Here is a 20,177-nt window from a genome sequence, read left to right on the forward strand (position 1 = left end):
ACAATGTATATAACTTCAGTTGTAAGTCAACAGTTAGAAATTAAAGAGGTACAAGATGGTTTCATGTAAAATTAAGTGTGAGATAAGAGTGCACATCATTTATATGATCACACTATGAAGGAAAGTAGTATGTGTTAGGTTTGACACTACTTTCCTTCATAGTGTGATCATATAAATGATGTACGCTCTTATCTCACACTTGATTTTACATGAAACCATCTTGTACCTCTTTTATTTCTAACTGTTGACTTTGTTGACTCTGCATAGAAAGCTAAGTTGACTATATTCAACTTAGCTTTCTATGCAGATGTTATAAATAAATCCAGTATAAATCTTCAAAATGCTTGAACTAAACTGAATAGCTGTTAACAAATCCATTATGAAAATTAGCAATAAATAATAATAATACGTGTATAGAGGCTTAAGTGCTGTGAGGACATCATGTTGGCGGCTTAATGGATTTTTTACAACACTCAAAAAGAATTAAAATAGAATTTAATACTTCCTATATTTCGTCTTAGTCACTAGGACATCTACGGGGATTACAAAAACAATTAACGTAACATATACACAAATAACAAACAATACTAAGCCCAACCACGTGGGTGACACTAAAGTCCTATCTAGGTAGAGCACCCTCTGAGGGCAGTAGTGGGTGGCCTGGAATGTAAGGTGGGAACTCTGGTGATGAGTGTTTCCCAAATCTTCGGAAGCTTAATGCAACCATACTTATTGAGATTTGGTTGGTTTTTGAGAGCTGCTGCTGCTGCTTCTAAGAAAAGTCTCTCTTTCTTGAATTTGCTGTGGTGGAGCATGGTGGTTTTCTTCCATGATACCCTGTGGGTGGTGTCCAAAACATGGTCAGCCAAGCCTGAATGGCCATAGTTGTGTTTGAAGATGTAAGACTTGTGTTCCTCTAGATGGATGGATGCTGATCTGCCTGTCTGTCCAAAGTACGCCAGCTTACAGGAACAGGGTACTTTGTAAACTCCAGGCAGAGAGAGAGGAGGGAGCTGATCTTTCGTAGAACGGATAAGTGTAGCAAGTTTGTGGTGGGGCTTATATGCTGTGTGTAGGTTGTACTGTTTTAGTATCTTGGCTATTTTTTTGGATGTGCCACGGATGTAGGGTATGGTGATGGTATTTTTAAAATCTTGTTGACGAGAAGGACGGGGAATGGGGGAGGATTGTTTGTTATTTGTGTATATGTTACATTAATTGTTTTTGTAATCCCCGTAGATGTCCTAGTGACTAGGATGAAATATAGGAAGTATTAAATTCTATTTTAATTCTTTTTGAGTGTTGTAAAAAATTCATTAAGCCTCCAACATGATAAATAATAATAAGAAGAAAAGACAAACTGCAAAAAGGTGTAAGAACAAGGGAGGGAAAAATCATCTGCATATTTTCATGTTCCCATTCAATGACCTATAAAAATAAACAAAATATTTCAGGTCTCTTTGACCACAATTCTTAATGCAGGTTTACTCAAACTGAATGTAGAAACAGATAAAATATGCAAAGCTGATGTAGCTGGGAGCTAGCTCAATAAAATTTATAAAGTGCTAAACTAAGCAGCATACAAGACAGTGCTTAAACTAATTTTAAGTTGTGGATTGAGAGGTAAGATAGAAATAAAACAATTGATTAGAGTACAAGTATATAGGAATTCTAAGAAAAATTAGAGTGAAGTACCATTGGCAGAATCATGTTAAAAAATGAAGATATAAGAGGAAGGAACTTGACACTTAGAATTCAGAACTGTAGATTGGAATGATTAGTGAAACAGGTGTTTGATGCCAGAATAGTAAGAAAAGACTAAGAAAAAGAAGATCTAGATGGATTTATGCAAATGAGTACTTTAGAAGTCTGAAATATAAGATCTGATAATATTGGAGTCCAAATTATCATACAGTTGCTCTCACCAGAGAGCAACTGTATGGTAATTTGTTATTTATCAATCCTGACAAAAGGCAATAATAATTGTCTTTTGCCAATTAGTACTATAAAAATATCCTCTATACCCCATGAGGGGTACATATCAGGAATTTGATGATGTGTAGAATGATAACTTTGGAACTGTCCTGAATAAAGGTAACAAGCTCTCCAGAACTTTCCTTAAGATAACTTACAAAAGCATCTGGAGAAAGCAACAAGATTCCAAAAATTCATTTTGACAAAAATTAATTAGAGCAATTCAGCCATCAATGGTAACAGTTTTTTAATCATAATGGATACTTTTGGTCAGTCAGCTAGCAATTAAGTAGTTCTTGAACAGAACATCCGAAGTACAGAATTTGATGTTTTTTGGCAACATCAACAACATTCCTCTTATATCCCCGAATTCCTGGCCCATCCAATTTTAGACCAAGAATTCTGAGATGTAAGAGGATGTTGCCAATGTTCTAGTAAAACTCTCCACAAATATCTGCAAATGGTTTTGACTGAGCAATTGTGCATCCCCTGTTCCAAAATTGAATAGGAATGAGTGGAACATCGGTACTTCATTATCCAGATTTTGTCCTAGACCTCTTTGGTTTTAGCTGATGTGAATCAGTTCTGCGATTCCTTTTGGCTGTGAAGGTATCATACTTGTGCACAAGCACATTTGAAAGTGTACAAGGCATCTGCAGATGATAACCTCCTTGTTTTGGGTTTTGTAGTTACTATGCATTCTGAATTAAATCATGGTTTAGGAAAAGGTTTTGGAATTCTACTTGACGCTTTTCATATTGCAGTTGTAGCAGCTTATATTATACACTCTAAATATAATTCACTGCTTCATTAATAGTAGAGGAGCCGACTGTCACAAAATCAAATTGTAAGGAATCAGAAGATATTCCATTCAGTTTGATCTATTTTCCATTGTGATATCCATGATAGAATAGATGGCGAACTGACTGTTAGGCTGAAAGCAGTGCATGTTCAGGTAGACATATGGGAGAAGATACTGCTTTCAGTATTTAGGACGGATAGGTTATTGTTGCCAAGCAATGTTCCATAGAGTAGTGCAGCTGTTTAAATCCTCCACTCCAATAAGAGTATAGGAGCAACAGGAGAAATATCTGCAACAGATGGAAGCATTTTGTAATAAGAGATCCTACTGGAAGGCTAATGGCAACTGCATCTATGTCCCTATAGCGTGGAACATGAGAAAAGATTATAGTTGTGCAAAAGAATGGCAATTCCTACATAGGCATTCTCAATAGGTTCCAAACATTTTTCTTGCAGACAAAAGAATGTTGATTTATATTTTGGCAAGAGAATCTTCACCATCATCATCATCAAATTCCTGACATGTACCCTCAAGGGGGTGTATAGGATATGATAGTACTACATGAAAAATTTACAACATTACTACCTTCCTATCTACTTTCCTCCAAATCATTCTGTTACTTGTCAAGACTCCTACATTATCAGATCTTATATTTCTATCATCTAAGGCACTTTGTACCGTATCAATCCACCTATATCTTGGTCTTCCTCTGGGTCGTTTTCCTGCAAACCTGGCAGAGAACACTTGTTTTGCTAATCTTTCCTCGCCCATTCTGTTTAAGTGACCATACCACCTCAGATTAGTTGTGCTAATGCATTCCTGGATGCTGACAATGTAAAGTTCTTTCCTAATATCCTCGTTTTTAATATGATATTGCCATTGATGCCATCTGTTCACGCCTTTAATCTTTCTCAGGACTCTCATATCCGCGGTCTCTAGTCAAGTGTTTAACTTCTGATCCAGCTCTAAGATCCATAAGTTAAAACTGGTTTGTATACAGCTAATTTAGTGTACCGACTAATTTCTCTCTCTCTCTCACTCTTATTCCATGTGAATTTATTCCACTGAATGAACCATACCAGCTTTGTTGATTCTGTTGTCTATTTCCATATTTAATTTACCATCTTCAGTAAAAATCGTGCCTAAGTAGCTGAAATGTTTTACTTGTTCCACAGGTTCCCTGTTCACAACAGTTGACATTTTCAACGATTCTACCTATTTTCATTGTCTTTGTCTTTTTAATGCTGACCTTCATACAATATCTCTTACAACAGTTATTCAATTTAGTCAGGGAATCTTGCAGACTTGTAGCGGATTTATTTAGAATTATAACACTGTCCGCATAAAGCAAAGAGCTGATATTAACATCTCCAATTCGGATATCATATTTAATACCACTTTCCTTCATAATGTGATCCATATAGATAATGAATAACAGAGGGGATAATGTACATCCTGGTCTCAAACCAGATTTAACATTAAACCATCTTCCTGTACTTCCTTCAATTCTAACTGCTGACTTACAACTCAAATAAAGACTAAGTATTCTTGATGTAATGCCCCATTGACACCACATGACTGTAGCATATTGAATAGCTTCTCTCTTGGCACCGTGTCATATGCCTTTTCCAAATCGACAAAACTTAAATACAGATCTTTGTTATATTCCCATGCTTTCTCAACTATTTGTCGTAAAGTGAAGATCTGATCACAGCCTCTATTTGACCTGAATCCAGCTTGTTCTTCACCAAGCTTCTCTTCCGCAATCCTTCTCAACCGTTTCTCAAGTACACTTGAATATATTTTACTAGGAACACTCAGTAATGAAATACCTCTGTAATTCTCACATTCAGTTTTATTTCTCTTTTTACATATGGGTACTATGAGAGCTCTACTCCAATCGTCTGGAATTCGTCCATCTGTCCAGGCCTTCTGAACTATGCAGTGCAGCCACTGTAAGACTTTTATACCACCATACTTCATCATTTCTGGTCGAATATCATCTCCTCCTGCTGCCTTTCCACATTTCAAGCCTTTGATGGCTTTTTCTACTTCAAGTATGGATATGTATTCCTGACTGTATGCCTGTTGAGTGTTTTTTTACCACTGTGCTATCACTGCTTGTTTCATTTAGCAATTTTTTGAAGTAATTACTTCATACTTCAAGGATATCTTTTTTTTCCTGTTTTCATATCACCTTTATCATCTCTAACTCCTTTTACAGCACTCTTTCCTCCATTTCTAAGGTTCTTCAACAACCTCCAGAATATCTTACCACCTACTTGATATTTAATTTCTATGTTCTTGCCAAAGCCTTCCCATGACTTTTGTTTAGCTAGTTTTACACAATATTTTGCTTTCTTACATTTGTCTCTGTATTCTCTAAGAGCAAAAGCTGACTTATTTGCTAGGAACTTTGTATATGCTTTCTTCTTTTCCTTCACTGCCTCTTTAATTTCCTGTGTTCACCATGGAGTTCTGATTTTTCTATTCTTGCAGACAACCTCACCACATGCCTCTCTGGATGAATCAATCAGGGTCTTCTTCAAGGCTCTCCACTGAATCTCCAACAGGTTTGTTCCTGTTCTCAAACTCTTTCATTTTTTATTGAATAACATTTGTGTATTTTATTCTACAGTTCACATTTGAGAACTCTTATTCGCTTTAAAACTTTCTTACAAGTTATTCTTTTCAATATGAAATTCAATTTTATCTTGCTCAAGACTAAATAGTGAATCACTTCCAATTTCAAATCCTCTGTATACTCTGGTGTCCTGCACCAGGGAGAAAATATCACTATCAACAATAACATAGTCAATGAGACTTTTCTTATTCCTAGCTTCTTCTCTCCATGAGAATTTGTGCACATTTTTATGTTGGAACATTGTGTTAGTAATAACCAGTCCATGTCCTTTGCAGAAATCCAACAGGTATTTGCCATTATTATTAGCTTTGCTCTTTTCTCCAAATTTTTCCAAAATATTTTTGTATGTCTCACAATCATTTCCTACTCTGCTATTTAGATCCCCAACAAGGACCAACTTCTCCTTTTTCAATGTGTCAGTTGCTTTCTCTTAAGCCTCAAAAAAATTCCTCCACTTCTATCTTAGTAGAACCTTCTGTGGGACCACAAATAAGTCTCATTGTCCCCATTCTCATATTTGCCACATCACTCTACTTGAGACTGCCTGCCATTCAAGAAGATTACCCTCGTATTTAGTGTTGAATAACATGGCTACTCCTTTTCCTTGATTGTCATTGCCTGAATATAACAATTTGTATTTATTGCTAAGAAAGATCTCACTAGTTTTTGTTTTTTTATGTCGATCTGGTGCTTATCTAATTCCTCAGCTAGCTCCATTTCTTTGCCATTCAGGCTTCTTATGTTGATAGTACAAACTTGTAGTAGAGAGAGAAAAAAATCAGAAAGGACATATGGAAGACTAATAATGTATTCATAAGAGATGACTACAGGTAAAAGAAGCATCATTCAACTAAACAATGATAAGGGAAATCCTACCATAGGCCTGTTATTGGATAATATAGAAGCTGCTCTAGAGATTAGCAAAACAAAAACTGAGAATGCCAACATAAGATGGAAAACATAATTCCTAGCAAAACAAACTAAATGTCTTAAGACCTTTTTAAACACTTACACACAGTATAGCTAATAAGAAAGCTTTGTTCATATAAAAAGAGAAGATTAAAAAATCACTACTGACTATATTTTCGGTAAATTCCAATTCTCAGAGTCACAGACAAGAAATCTCATTATTTTCCTTAGACTATTCACATTTCAGGTTTGGCCAAATAAATAGCATTCCGACTCACAGATTGTGGTTTGAACCTTATTGGATATGAATGCTCATGCCACTAAAACAAGTGTACAGACATATTTTGGTAACATATTAAAATATATCTTGTATGTACTATGTGCATGGCATTTATGTGCTACAGTTTTGCAACATCGAATGTGTGGAATTGATAATCCAGAGTTGATCTGATGCAGTCCAAGGCTAAATAAATGAGGGATCGATAGTAGAATTCACATCCACAGCTTACTGGTTGGACAGCAGAGATACTATCCACTCAGTCTAACAAATCTCCACTGTAAGAGATTTGATCCACAGACTTCAATAATTTCATTTTCTGTACTTCAGTCCTCAACATTTTGATCAAACCTAAACATTACAGTGCTGCTCATTTAAAAGCATTTCTCAAAAATTCTGAAATTAACTAAGAAATAAGCATTTATGTTTCAAGAAAGTATTTCTTACCTTGTCAAAATTATGTCCTTCATACAGTCCTAGTAAATAGTCATATCCTGTATGTCCTTTCCTTAGATACAGCCTATCATCTCCTCTAACATTCCTCTTTCCTTAAAAAAAAAAAAGTGTGTGTGTATATATATATATATATATATATATTAGGACTTCTATTTGTATTAGTTAAGTGATTATATTGTTTTTGAGCAGAATTTTATGCTACATTTACTAGTACAGGTTTAGATATCAGATTTGTGGATCTGTTGAATGCATCCACTTTTTGGTGGGGTATTAGAAATTAAGGCACTCTATATAATAAACAGAGAAATATACTACTGGGATGTGACAAGAAGTAACACAATGAAAAGGATATCTTACCTAGAAGATTCTCACATATAACAAGTATATAACTAATGTGTGTGTGTGTGTGTGTATGCACACACACACACACACACACACACACACACACACACACACACACACACACACACACACACACACACATCCGCCCCCAGGGTGCTTAAAGGTAAAAGTAGTATAACTGAGAGGAAATTCCACATAGCCTTTAAAGGAATGCAGAGAACCGACCAGGGCTTCTGACCTAATGTCCAATCCTCACCTTCTCGTGTTGCAACCTGTTGGGTATCTACCTGGATACTGAACGAACAAGGATGGGCTGGCAATTTGGGATTTAGACGACCAAATTGTATTCCTATTGGTTAAACCAAAATACAAGATGATGGTATAACATGGCAAAATTTCATGCCGGCTGGGGCGTCGCCCGGTTAAACAAGGTCCCCATTGTTTTCGCCAGGGAACCAGTGCAGACAGTGAATAGTCAGCTACTGGAACAAACCTGAAAACACACCCCAACTGAACATCACCAGAGTTAAAGATCGGTACTATCAACATAAGAAGCCTGAATGGCAAAGAAATGGAGCTAGTGTAGGAATTAGATAAGTACCAGATTGATATAATAGGAGTGACTGAAAAAAAAAAAGACAAAAACTGGTGAGATCTTTCTGAGCAATAAATACAAAATGTTATATTCAGGAAATGACAATCAAGGAAAAGAAGGGGTAGCCATAGTATTCGACACAAAATACGAGGCTCAACTTCTTGAATGGCAGGCAATGTCAAGTAGAGTGATTTGGACAAATATCAGAATGGGGAACTGGACAATGAGACTTATTTGTGCCTATGGTCCCACAGAAGGTTCTACTAAGGTAGAAGTGGAGGAATTTTTTGAGGCTCTAGAGAAAGCTACTGACACCATGAAAAAGGAAAAGTTGGTCCTTCTTGGGGATCTAAATAGCAGAGTAGGAAGTGATTGTCAGACATACAAAAATATTTTGGGAAAATTTGGAGAAAAGAGCAAAGCTAATAATAATGGCAAATACTTGTTGGATTTCTGCTCAGGACATGGACTGGTTATTACTAACACCATGTTCCAACATAAAAATGTGCACAAATTCACATGGAGAGAAGAGGCAAGGAATAAGAAAAGTCTCATTGACCATGTTATTGTTGATAGTGATGTTTTCTCCCTGCTGCAGGACACCAGTGTACAGAGGATTTGAAATTGGAAGTGATCACTATTTAGTCTTCAGCAGGATAAAATTGAATCTCATATTGAAAAGAATAACATGTAAGAAAGTTTTAAAGCAAATAAAAGTTGAGCAGCTCTCAGATGTGAACTGTAGACTAAAATACAGAAAGATTATTGAAAAAAAAAATGAAAGAGTTTGAGAACAGGAATCAAACCTTGGAGATTCAGTGGAAAGCCTTGAAGAAAACCCTGATTGATTCAGCTAGAGAAGCATGTGGTGAAGTTGTCTGCAAGGATAGAAAAATTAGAACTCCAATGTGGAAACAGGAAGTTAAAGAAGAAAGCATTTCAAAAGTTCCTGGCAAATAAGTCAGCTTGTGCTCTTAGAGAATACAGAGACAAATGTAAGAAAGCTAAACAGTTTAGCTATTTCCTGGCATAGGGAAGCTTTTTTCTCCCAGAAACTGTAAAACTAGCTAAACAAAAGTCATGGGAGGACTTTGGCAAGAATATAGAAAATAAATATCAAGAAGGTGGCAAAATATTCTGGAGGTTGTTGAAGAAGCTTAGGAATGGAGGGAAGAGTTCTATAAAAGGAGTTAGAGATGATAAAGATGAAATGAAAACGGGAGAAAAAGATATCCTTGAAGTATGGAGTAATTACTTTGAAAATTTGCTAAATGAAACAAGCAGTGATGACAGCACAATGATAAAAAACACTGACCAGACATACAATCAGATATACATATCCATCAAAGGCTTGAAATGTGGAAAGACAGCAGGAGTAGATGATATTCGATCAGAAATGCTGAAGTATGGAGGTATAAAAGTCTTACAGTGGCTGCACTGCATAGTTCAGAATGTCTGGACAGAGGGATGAATTCCCAATGATTGGAGTAGAGTTCTCATAGGACCTATATATAAAAAGGGAAATAAAACTGAATGTGAGAATTACAGTGGTATTTCCCCACTGAGTGTTCCTGGTAAGATTTATGCAAGTATACTTGAAAAATGGTTGAAAAGAATTGTGGAAGAAAAGCTTGGTGAAGAACAAGCTTTTCTTCCATACATCTCATCCTGATAGCCTCTATTTGGATTCAGGCCAAATAGAGGCTATCAGGATCAGATCTTCACTTTACGACAAATAGTGGAGAAATCACGGGAATATAACAAAAATCTATATTTAAGTTTTGCCAATTTGGAAAAGGCATATGACAAGGTGCCAAAAGAGAAGCTATTCAATACGCTACAGTTATATGGTGTCAATGGGGCATTATATCAAGCAATACTTTGTTTTTATTTGAGTTGTAAGTCAGCAGTTAAAACTGAAGTACAGGAAGATGGTTTAATGTTAAATCTGGTGTGAGACAAGGATGTACATTATCCCCTCTGTTATTTATTACCTATATGGATCACATTATGAAGGGAAGTGGTATTAAACATATTATCCAAATTGGAGATATTAATGTCAGCTCTTTGCTTTATGCAGACGATGTCATACTTCTAAATAAATCTGCTACAAGTCTGCAAGATTCCCTCACTAAATTTAATAACTGTTGTAATAGATATGGTATGAAGGTCAGCAATAAAAAGACAAAGACAATGAAAATAGGCAGAATCATTGAAAATATCAACTGTGTTGTGAATGGAGAACCTGTGGAACAAGTAAAACTTCAGCTACTTAGGCACGATTTTTAGTGAAGATGGTAAATTAAATATGGAAATAGACAACAGAATCAACAAAGCTGGTATGGTAGGAAGTCAATCGAATAAATTCATATGGAATAAAAGAGAAATTAGTCGGAACATTAGCTGTATACAAGACAGTGTTCAAACCAGTCATAACTTATGGATCTGAGAGCTTGGTCAGAAGTGAAACACTTGACCAAAGACTAACGACTGCAGGTATTCGATCCTGAGAAAGATTATAGGCGTGAACAGATGGCATCAATGACAATATCATATTAAAAACGAGGATATTAGGAAAGAACTTGACATTGTCAGCATCCAGGAATGCATTAGCACAGCTAATCTGAGGTGGTATGGTCACTTAAACAGAATGGGCGAGGAAAGATTAGCAAAACAAGTGTTCTCTGCCAGGTTGGCAGGAAAACGACCCAGAGGAAGACCAAGATATAGGTGGATTGATACGGTACAAAGTGCCTTAGACGATAGAAATATAAGATCTGATAATGTTGGAGTCTTGACAAGTAACAAGACTGATTTGGAGGAAAATTGTAGATAGGAAGTTAGTAATGATGTAATTTTTTCATGTAGTACTATCATATCCTGGACACCCCTTGAGGATACATGGCAGGAATTTGATGATGATGATGACATATCCACTCCCCCCCTTTCCTAGTGATGCTATCTTTCATTGAATGAATAAGATTTTGACATCATCATGAATCCATTAATTAAAAAGATACAAGATATAATAGGCAACTGCCAACAATTCCACCTTGAATAGCAAATAGCTGGGTGAATCACTACAACAGGCTTCATGCAATACTCTATATGTGAGGAAACTGATAGCACAGACACCTGCTACCAACATCCCATCATATTATTAAGAGAGACCTTCAGGGAGTCAGGGTCCCATCAAGGCATGCTTATATATCCACACCAGCTGTCATATATTTTTTAATTCATTTACACCACCTGCACTCATCTCCAAAGGAATCTATTCCAATCACACATCACTCTATAAGAGAATCATCTAGCCCTCACCCCTTCTTGACTGCTTCATTCTCAATAAATATGATACATAATTTTCACTGGATACATCCCATTACTGATATTAGTATTAGGCAGAGATTGACAAATTATGCTAAACCTTGACTGTCATGCAAAAAAAGTACTTGCCTAACCCCCATTTTTTTCATGATATGTCCCAATCATAAGTAATATGATCAATGGTGTTTCATCTGGTGTTTTGTTAACATTAAAAAGATTTTGTTTAGAAAGTCATTTTTTATTAAACAAAAAATATTTTATTTTGTTCAGTATGCAGCACTTGGCAGAAGCAAAATCCACTCACCATTTAGGTAGCTAAGTATATTTATTGAAATCTGGTGTTAGATACAGTATAGCGCACGCACGCACGCACGCACGCACACACGCACACACACACACACACAGTTTAGCATATGTAGATAAAATGGACAATAATAAAATGCAATACTATTACTTCATCAACAATAAAAAATATTTTTATGTATTGTGATTAAAGTATTTTGAACAAGTAGCTGTTAAGCATAGTTATAATTATTACTGCACTGCATTCCACAAGAAAAGAGACAATTCCCATTGGACCACTAAAATGTTCATGATGAGCTTTTCAAGGCGAGTCACGCTCACTTTCCTATAGTGTGGCCTGTTTCAACATATAGGACTCTGGCAAATCTGGTAAGTATTGCCTTGTAACTTCACCAAACCCATTCAGAAGCAATTATTTCCAATCTCAGTCAATCACTGCACTTTCCCCATGAAACTAAGAAAATGGGTAGGAAAGAGAATAAAAGAAACTGAGAGAAATAAAATAACAGGAAATAACAATAGAAATGGCTGGAAATAGAACAAGAGGAGTAACTGCAGGAAACAGAACAAACAGAATTGCAAGAAATCTTGCAGTGATGACAAAACACAAAGGATTGGCGGGAACTACATAAACAACAACAAAAAAACCTATTTTGATTTTAATGGTACAGTCTGGGGGTGCTTAAGGGTCAAAGCTGTATAACTGAGAGGAGACCTCCACATAGCCTTTAAAGGAATGCGGAGAACCGACCAGGGCTTCTGACCTATGTCCAATCCTCACCTTCTCGTGGTGCACCCTGTTGGGTATCTACTTTGATACTGAACGAACGAGGATGGGCTGGCAATTTGGGATTTAGCCGACCAAATTGTATTCTTATTGGTTAAACCAAAATAAAAAATGATGGTACAACATGACAAAATTTCATGCCGGCTGGGGCGTCGCCCGGTTAAACAAGGCCCCCGCTGTTTTCGCCATGGAACCAGGGCGAACAGCGAACAGTCAGCTACTGGAACAAATCTGCAAACAAACCCCACCTCAACATCACCAGAGTTAAAGATCGGTACTATCAACATAAGAAGCCTGAATGGCAAAGAAATGGAGCTAGCTGAGGAATTAGATAAGTGCCAGATCGACATAATAGGGGTGACTGAAATAAAAAAGACCAAAACTGGTGAGATCTTTCTGAGCAATAAATACAAAATGTTATATTCAGGCAATGACAATCAAGGAAAAGAAGGGGTAGCCACAGTATTCAACACAAAATATGAGGCTAATCTTCTTGAATGGCAGTCAGTCTCAAGTAGAGTAATGTGGGCAAATATGAGAATGGGGAACTGGACAATGAGACTTATTTGTGCCTATGGTCCCACAGAAGGTTCTACTAAGGTAGAAGTGGAGGAATTTTTTGAGGCTTTAGAAAAAGCAACTGACACAATGAAAAAGGAAAAGTTGGTCCTTGTTGGGGATCTAAATAGCAGAGTAGGAAATGATTGTGAGACATACAAAAATATTTTGGGAAAATTTGGAGAAAAGAGCAAAGCTAATAATAATGGCAAATATCTGTTGGATTTCTGCTCAGGACATGGACTGGTTATTACTAACACCATGTTCCAACATAAAAATGTGCACAAATTCACATGGAGAGAAGAGGATAGGAATAAGAAAAGTCTCATTGACTATGTTATTGTTGATAGTGATGTTTTCTCCCTGGTGCAGGACACCAGAGTGTACAGAGGATTTGAAATTGGAAGTGATCACTATTTAGTCTTGAGCAGGATAAAATTGAATTTCGTATTGAAAAGAATAACATGTAAGAAAGTTTTAAAGCGAATAAAAGTTGAGCAGCTCTCAGATGTGAACTGTAGACTAAAATACAGAAATATTATTAAAAAGAAAATGAAAGAGTTTGAGAACAGGAATCAAACCTTGGAGATTCAGTGGCAAACTCTGAAGGAAACATTGATTGATTTTGCCAGAGAGGCATGTGGTGAGGTTGTGTGCAAGGATAAAAAAATCAGAACTCCCTGGTGGACACAGGAAGTTAAAGAGGCAGTGAAGGAAAAGAAGAAAGCATATCAAAAGTTCCTGTCAAATAAGTCAGCTTGTGCTTTTAGAGAATATAGAGACAAATGCAAGAATGCTAAACAGTGTGCAAAACTAGCTAAACAAAAGTCATGGGAGGACTTTGGCAAGAATATAGAAAATAAATATCAAGAAGGTGGCAAAATATTCTGGAGGTTGTTGAAGAAGCTTAGGAATGGAGGAAAGAGTGCTGTAAAAGGAATTAGAGATGATAAAGGTGAAATGAAAACAGGAGAAAAAGATATCCTTGAAGTATGGAGTAATTACTTTGAAAAACTGCTAAATGAAACAAACAGTGATGACAGCACAGTGATAAAAAACACTGAACAGGCATGCAGTCAGGAATACCTATCCATACTTGAAGTAGAAAAAGCCATCAAAGGCTTGAAATGTATAAAGGCAGCAGGAGTAGATGATATTCGACCAGAAATGCTGAAATATGGTGGTATAAGAGTCTTACAGTGGCTGCACTGCATAGTTCAGAAAGCCTGGACAGAGGGACGAATTCCCGATGATTGGAGTCGAGCTCTCATAGTACCCATATATAAAAAGGGAAATAAAACTGAATGTGAGAATTACAGAGGTATTTCCCTACTGAGTGTTCCTAGCAAGATCTATGCAAGTATACTTGAGAAACGGTTGAGAAGAATTGTGGAAGAAAAGCTTGGTGAAGAACAAGCTGGATTCAGGCCAAATAGAGGCTGTCAAGATCAGATCTTCACTTTATGACAAATAGTCGAGAAAGCATGGGAATATAACAAAGATCTGTATTTAAGTTTTGTCGATTTGGAAAAGGCATATGACAAGGTGCCAAGAGAGAAGCTATTCAATACGCTGCAGTTATATGGTGTCAATGGGGCATTATATCAAGCAATACTTTGTTTTTATTTGAGTTGTAAGTCAGCAGTTAAAACTGAAGTACAGGAAGATGGTTTAATGTTAAATCTGGTGTGAGACAAGGATGTACATTATCCCCTCTGTTATTTATTACCTATATGGATCACATTATGAAGGGAAGTGGTATTAAACATATTATCCAAATTGGAGATATTAATGTCAGCTCTTTGCTTTATGCGGATGATGTTATACTTCTAAATAAATCCGCTACAAGTCTGCAAGATTCTCTGACTAAATTGAATAGCTGTTGTAATAGATATGGTATGAAGGTCAGCAATAAAAAGACAAAGACAATGAAAATAGGCAGAATCATTGAAAATGTCAACTGTGTTGTGAATGGAGAACCTGTGGAACAAGTAAAACATTTCAGCTACTTAGGCACAATTTTTACTGAAGATGGTAAACTAAATATAGAAATAGACAACAGAATCAGCAAAGCTGGTATCGTGGGAAGTCAATTGAATAAATTTATATGGAATAAGAAAGAAATTAGTCGGAACACTAAATTAGCTGTATACAAGACTGTGTTCAAACCAATTTTAACTTATGGATCTGAGAGCTGGGTCAGAAGTAAAACACTCGACCAAAGACTAGAGATCGCAGATATGAGAGTCCTGAGAAAGATTAGAGGCGTGAACAGATGGCATCAATGGCAATATCATATTAAAAATGAGGATATTAGGAAAGAACTTGACATTGTCAGCATCCAGGAATGCGTTAGCAGAGCTAATCTCAGATGGTATGGTCACTTAAATAGAATGGGAGAGGAAAGATTAGCAAAACAAGTGTTCTCTGCCAGGTTGGCAGGAAAACGACCCAGAGGAAGACCAAGATATAGGTGGATTGATACGGTACAAAGTGCCTTAGACGATAGAAATATAAGATCTGATAATGTTGGAGTCTTGACAAGTAACAGACTGATTTGGAGGAAAATTGTAGATAGGAAGTTAGTAATGATGTAATTTTTTCATGTAGTACTGTCATATCCTGTACACCCCTTGAGGGTACATGGCAGGAATTTGATGATGATGATGATGATGGTACAGTCTGTAGATATTTAGTTCATTCTATGAAGATTTCAGTCAAGTGATAGTCATTGTGTTGTGATGTCATTTACTAGGAAATTGACTATCGCAAAGGTTTGAACTTTTACTATTTATAATAATGAGTTTAAAACCATATCGGTTCTATGGGATTTAGGCTGAGACTTTTCTGTAGTTTGTTACAGCATATGTCAAGCACTGTTTCCTTTTCAATGTGACATTTTTTGCATGCTAAAAATTTTTTTCCATCAATCCATTTCTCAAACATATGCAATGTGCTCATCTGAAACATCTTGAATCCCTTTGCTATATTAATTCACTTAATTTTGCTAATTAGTTCTAAATATAGTGTAATTCTGATTCTCTCTCTTCATTAGTACATTAATCAGATATTAGATGAATGAGGATGGACGTGAATCTGGAATTAAATGCAGTCTTAGCATAATTGTATAAAATCTTTCATATGTGACTTAGTAACTTATCATGTTCGTTTTTATGTTTTTTGTTTAGGAGAATGTACTTAGAGAAATGTTAATTTTTGTAATAATCTTCTAAGGAGCCTTTATTAAAATAATGTGACTCACGATGTCATCATGTAACGATATTAACTCATGTTAATATCACTAATTATAAAAATAGTGAAGAATTCAAGGAATTGTCATAGATGGAAATTTCCAAAGACGTGTGAAGAATGACATCATCCTGTCCAAAGGTCAATACATGACCATAGTGAAGAATTCTAAGAATTGCCATAGATAGAGAAAATTCCAAAGATGTGGAATGACATCAGCATGTCTAAAGGTCAATACATGACTATTTTCAAGAAGCGTTGTGGGTTCCGAGTCTTCTGCCTGGGTCCATAGCCACGTGAGAAGTATTGTGTCAATTGTCTCCAATCGTCTCAATCTGTCAATCGTCAAAGGAGAGAGCTGTACATCGCCACCAAGTTAAGGGTCCTATATGGCAAGGAATAATAGATGACTTGAAAGAAGAAATTTAGCAGAAAAATCAGGAACAAGTCGGCAGACAGAAAGACATATGTGAACAAAAGGTTAATGTGAAAGACAGTGTGCTGAACAAGAATTATGCCAAGTGTTTATATTTATGATAACGTATATTAATGTTGAATTAGGTTTAAACAAGGTATGCCTTATATTCAGTTAATGTTATGCTAGATTATGAATTAGCTTAGGACTAAGATTAGATTAGAAAGAATTGAGACAAGCAAGAGAATTGTAATGACATTGTATACATATGTGAATCATTCTGTAAATATTTCCTTTTGGAATTTTATGGAAGTTAATGGAATTTATAATTAAGCCAAGACTAATTTAAAGTAAGGATATATATCCCCCCCCCCCCCCACCCCCCCCCCCCCCCACCCCCCCCCCCCCCCACCCCCCCCCCCCCCCACCCCCCCCCCCCCCCACCCCCCCCCCCCCCCACCCCCCCCCCCCCCCACCCCCCCCCCCCCCCACCCCCCCCCCCCCCCACCCCCCCCCCCCCCCACCCCCCCCCCCCCCCACCCCCCCCCCCCCCCACCCCCCCCCCCCCCCACCCCCCCCCCCCCCCACCCCCCCCCCCCCCCACCCCCCCCCCCCCCCACCCCCCCCCCCCCCCACCCCCCCCCCCCCCCACCCCCCCCCCCCCCCACCCCCCCCCCCCCCCACCCCCCCCCCCCCCCACCCCCCCCCCCCCCCACCCCCCCCCCCCCCCACCCCCCCCCCCCCCCACCCCCCCCCCCCCCCACCCCCCCCCCCCCCCACCCCCCCCCCCCCCCACCCCCCCCCCCCCCCACCCCCCCCCCCCCCCACCCCCCCCCCCCCCCACCCCCCCCCCCCCCCACCCCATAAAAAAATCATGGTGCGAGATATATGCAAGGATTTTCGCATATATCTCGCACCAGATTTTGAGGAAAAAAACTCAAAATGGATATGACTTACTAAGAATTTCGGCATCGCTACTTCCAGCCTCGATAGCAGTCTCCTTGTGTGCATCATCAAAGTCATCTACCCAAAATTGAAAATTTGGACAATAGTTTTTAGTTAGATACTGTGTTTGGCAGTACAGCACATGGTTTTGCTTGAGTCTATACAGCATAGAGGGGACATGTGATTCATTAATTAGTGCTGTTTTTATCCCAGTTGTCTCTAATTGCACTATTTATTGAAAAATATATTACACAGACTGCAAATGTCTCTGTACCTTATTCAGTGATACAATAAAACTACTTGTTTTTCTTGCATATGCAGTATAGTGGCTGTTGGGGAGGGGGATGTTGTTCACTGTTGTGAGAAATGTTACTACTGCCCCTGACGTGTTTAAACTTTTTTTCGTGTGCAAGGTATATGCAAAACTTTTTATTTTAATTTTCATTTCTTTTTTTGTAAGGTAAAATCAGGGGTGCAAGTTATGCTACTGTGAGGGCAAGTTATATTCGAGTAAATACAGTAGTTCATTTCTAGAACAGAAATCTAACAGATACCTGCTATTATTATTAGCTCTACTCTGCTCTTTTCTCAATTTTTTTATGAAAACACTTTGTACTTTGTTCAGGTCTCAAATAAGAACTACATTTTCCTTTGTCAGCTAATCTCTGTAATAACTCAAAAATTTCCAGTTTATTCCGTGATGGAACGTTCTGTTGGATGATGTTTGGACAATAGTTTTGCTATCCAATTCTCAATTCTGATGTTTGCCTACAACACTCTACTGGAAACTGGCTGCCATCCAAGAAGTTTATTTTCTTGATTAGTGTTGAATATTATAGCTACTCCTGCCATTCTCTGATAGCTATTTGCAGGAATATAACATCTCCTAGTTACATTTAGAAGTAGCTTAGCTGTTTTCTTATGACATTTTATCAACCTTTTATAATATTGTACTTTTAAATATAACTATTTTTATCTGTCAGAGGCCCAAACATGTAATAGTCATACAGAACTTGATCCAGGCTATGGGTGAGATGGGAAAGATCACACCTGCCAAATGATGCAACTGCATCTCTTTATGTGCAAACCGGTGTGATATAAAGCAGTCATGGAAAATGATGAACCAGTTCATGTTTCCAATGGGCCAAACTAAGGATGTTTTTTTTTTTTCAATTTTTGCAACTGTTTGAATTGATCATGGTGCCTCTCCCCAAAAAAATCCATGAGTAAGACAACCTTTTTGTCTCAGAACACAGATGCATTGACTTTGCCCACAGAAGAATGTCTTTTGAATTTCTTCTTGCATAGTGAATTGGGACGCCATTTCATCAATTGCCTCTTTGTTTCAGAGTTGTAAAGATGAGCCCATGTTTCACCACCTGTAGCTATGCATAACAGGAAAGTCTTCCCTCTCATTCTTACATGGTGGCAGTAAAGTTGTAGCCAAGGTTATTACTGCTTTTTATCACCACTGATTTTCTAATACCCAATGTGTTGCACAAATTGAGTTGTGATGGGAGGATCCTCCTTGATCAGTAGATGCTGTTACACTGATGTGTAACAGCATCTACAGTAAGCTGTTATGTTATTCACAATTGGATAATCAATTATCATTTCCATCAAAAAAAGAAAAAGAGAGAAATTTATTTATTTTATTTATTTTTTTTTTATGCTCATGGAGGTAACTGCTCCACTTGCTTTTATGATATACATATCAGGAGTCTAAATGCATGTCTACTTTTATGAAACCCTTCTATTTATAGATATTGATAGACAACACTTTCTTTTCATAAGCAAAAGGAATTAAAGGATGTGTTGCTTAATCAATTTATGGATAGAGAAAAACTAAAGAACTTTTCAACAAAAGAAAATAGCTGTTCCTCCCCCCCCCCCCCCCCCCATCTCTCCCATGTTACCCATACAAACTTAATTTTAATATAATTCTAGTAGAAAGGCTTATATGTTGGCTATTCATAACTATTATTTTTCAGGAAATTAAAACTGGATATTAATGATAACTTTAATTAATACTTTGTATATTGGTTATTATAATTAATAACCAATGTTCTGTGATTCCTGTACACGGCAAGAATTTGATGTTGATGATAATTAACACTTCCAATATTTTGGCAATGCCGTCATCAGAGATCACAGAACAATATGTGCATGCTGACACTGACACTGGATAAATGAGGCTGAAGAAGGGCAATCAAAGTCAGGCCTAGTCCTAAATGGCACCTCTCCTAGAGAGCTAAATTGGGTGGTCTTGGCCATTAAACTGAAGATCTGAGGATGAGTGCTTCCTGAATTTGGGGCAGTTTTATGCACCCAAATTTCTTGAGGTTTGGAAATTTCTCAGGACTAAGGCAGATTCGAGGAATAGCCATTCATATGTGTATTTGCTGCAATGCAATAGAGTGGCCCTCTTCCAGGATATCTTGTGGTGGGTGTTCAAAGCATGGCGAGAAAGTCCAGAGCGACTGTAATGGTGGAACCAGATGTAGTACACGTGTTCAGAAATTTTGATATTAGCTGTCCTGCCTGTTTGGCCGTAGTATGACAGTTTTAAACTGCAAGAGACTTGAAAACCTGGT

General features: G+C 37.5%; 1 protein-coding gene across 1 annotated transcript in view; it reads right to left on the reverse strand.

The window, feature by feature from the left end:
* The window catches only part of Rat1 (5'-3' exoribonuclease 2 Rat1), a 365,027-nt gene that overhangs the window by 62,857 nt on the left and 281,993 nt on the right, over positions 1 to 20,177 (reverse strand). The window contains exon 24 of the mRNA XM_090399598.1: positions 7,054 to 7,154. Coding sequence (XP_090255724.1) covers positions 7,054 to 7,154 — 101 coding nt within the window. The remainder of the gene's footprint in view (positions 1 to 7,053; positions 7,155 to 20,177) is intronic.

The sequence above is a fragment of the Typopeltis vanoorti genome, chromosome 10 (assembly GCF_054136105.1).
Source record: "Typopeltis vanoorti isolate ZY-2024b chromosome 10, IOZ_Tvanoo_1.0, whole genome shotgun sequence".
NCBI lineage: Eukaryota > Metazoa > Arthropoda > Arachnida > Uropygi > Thelyphonidae > Typopeltis > Typopeltis vanoorti.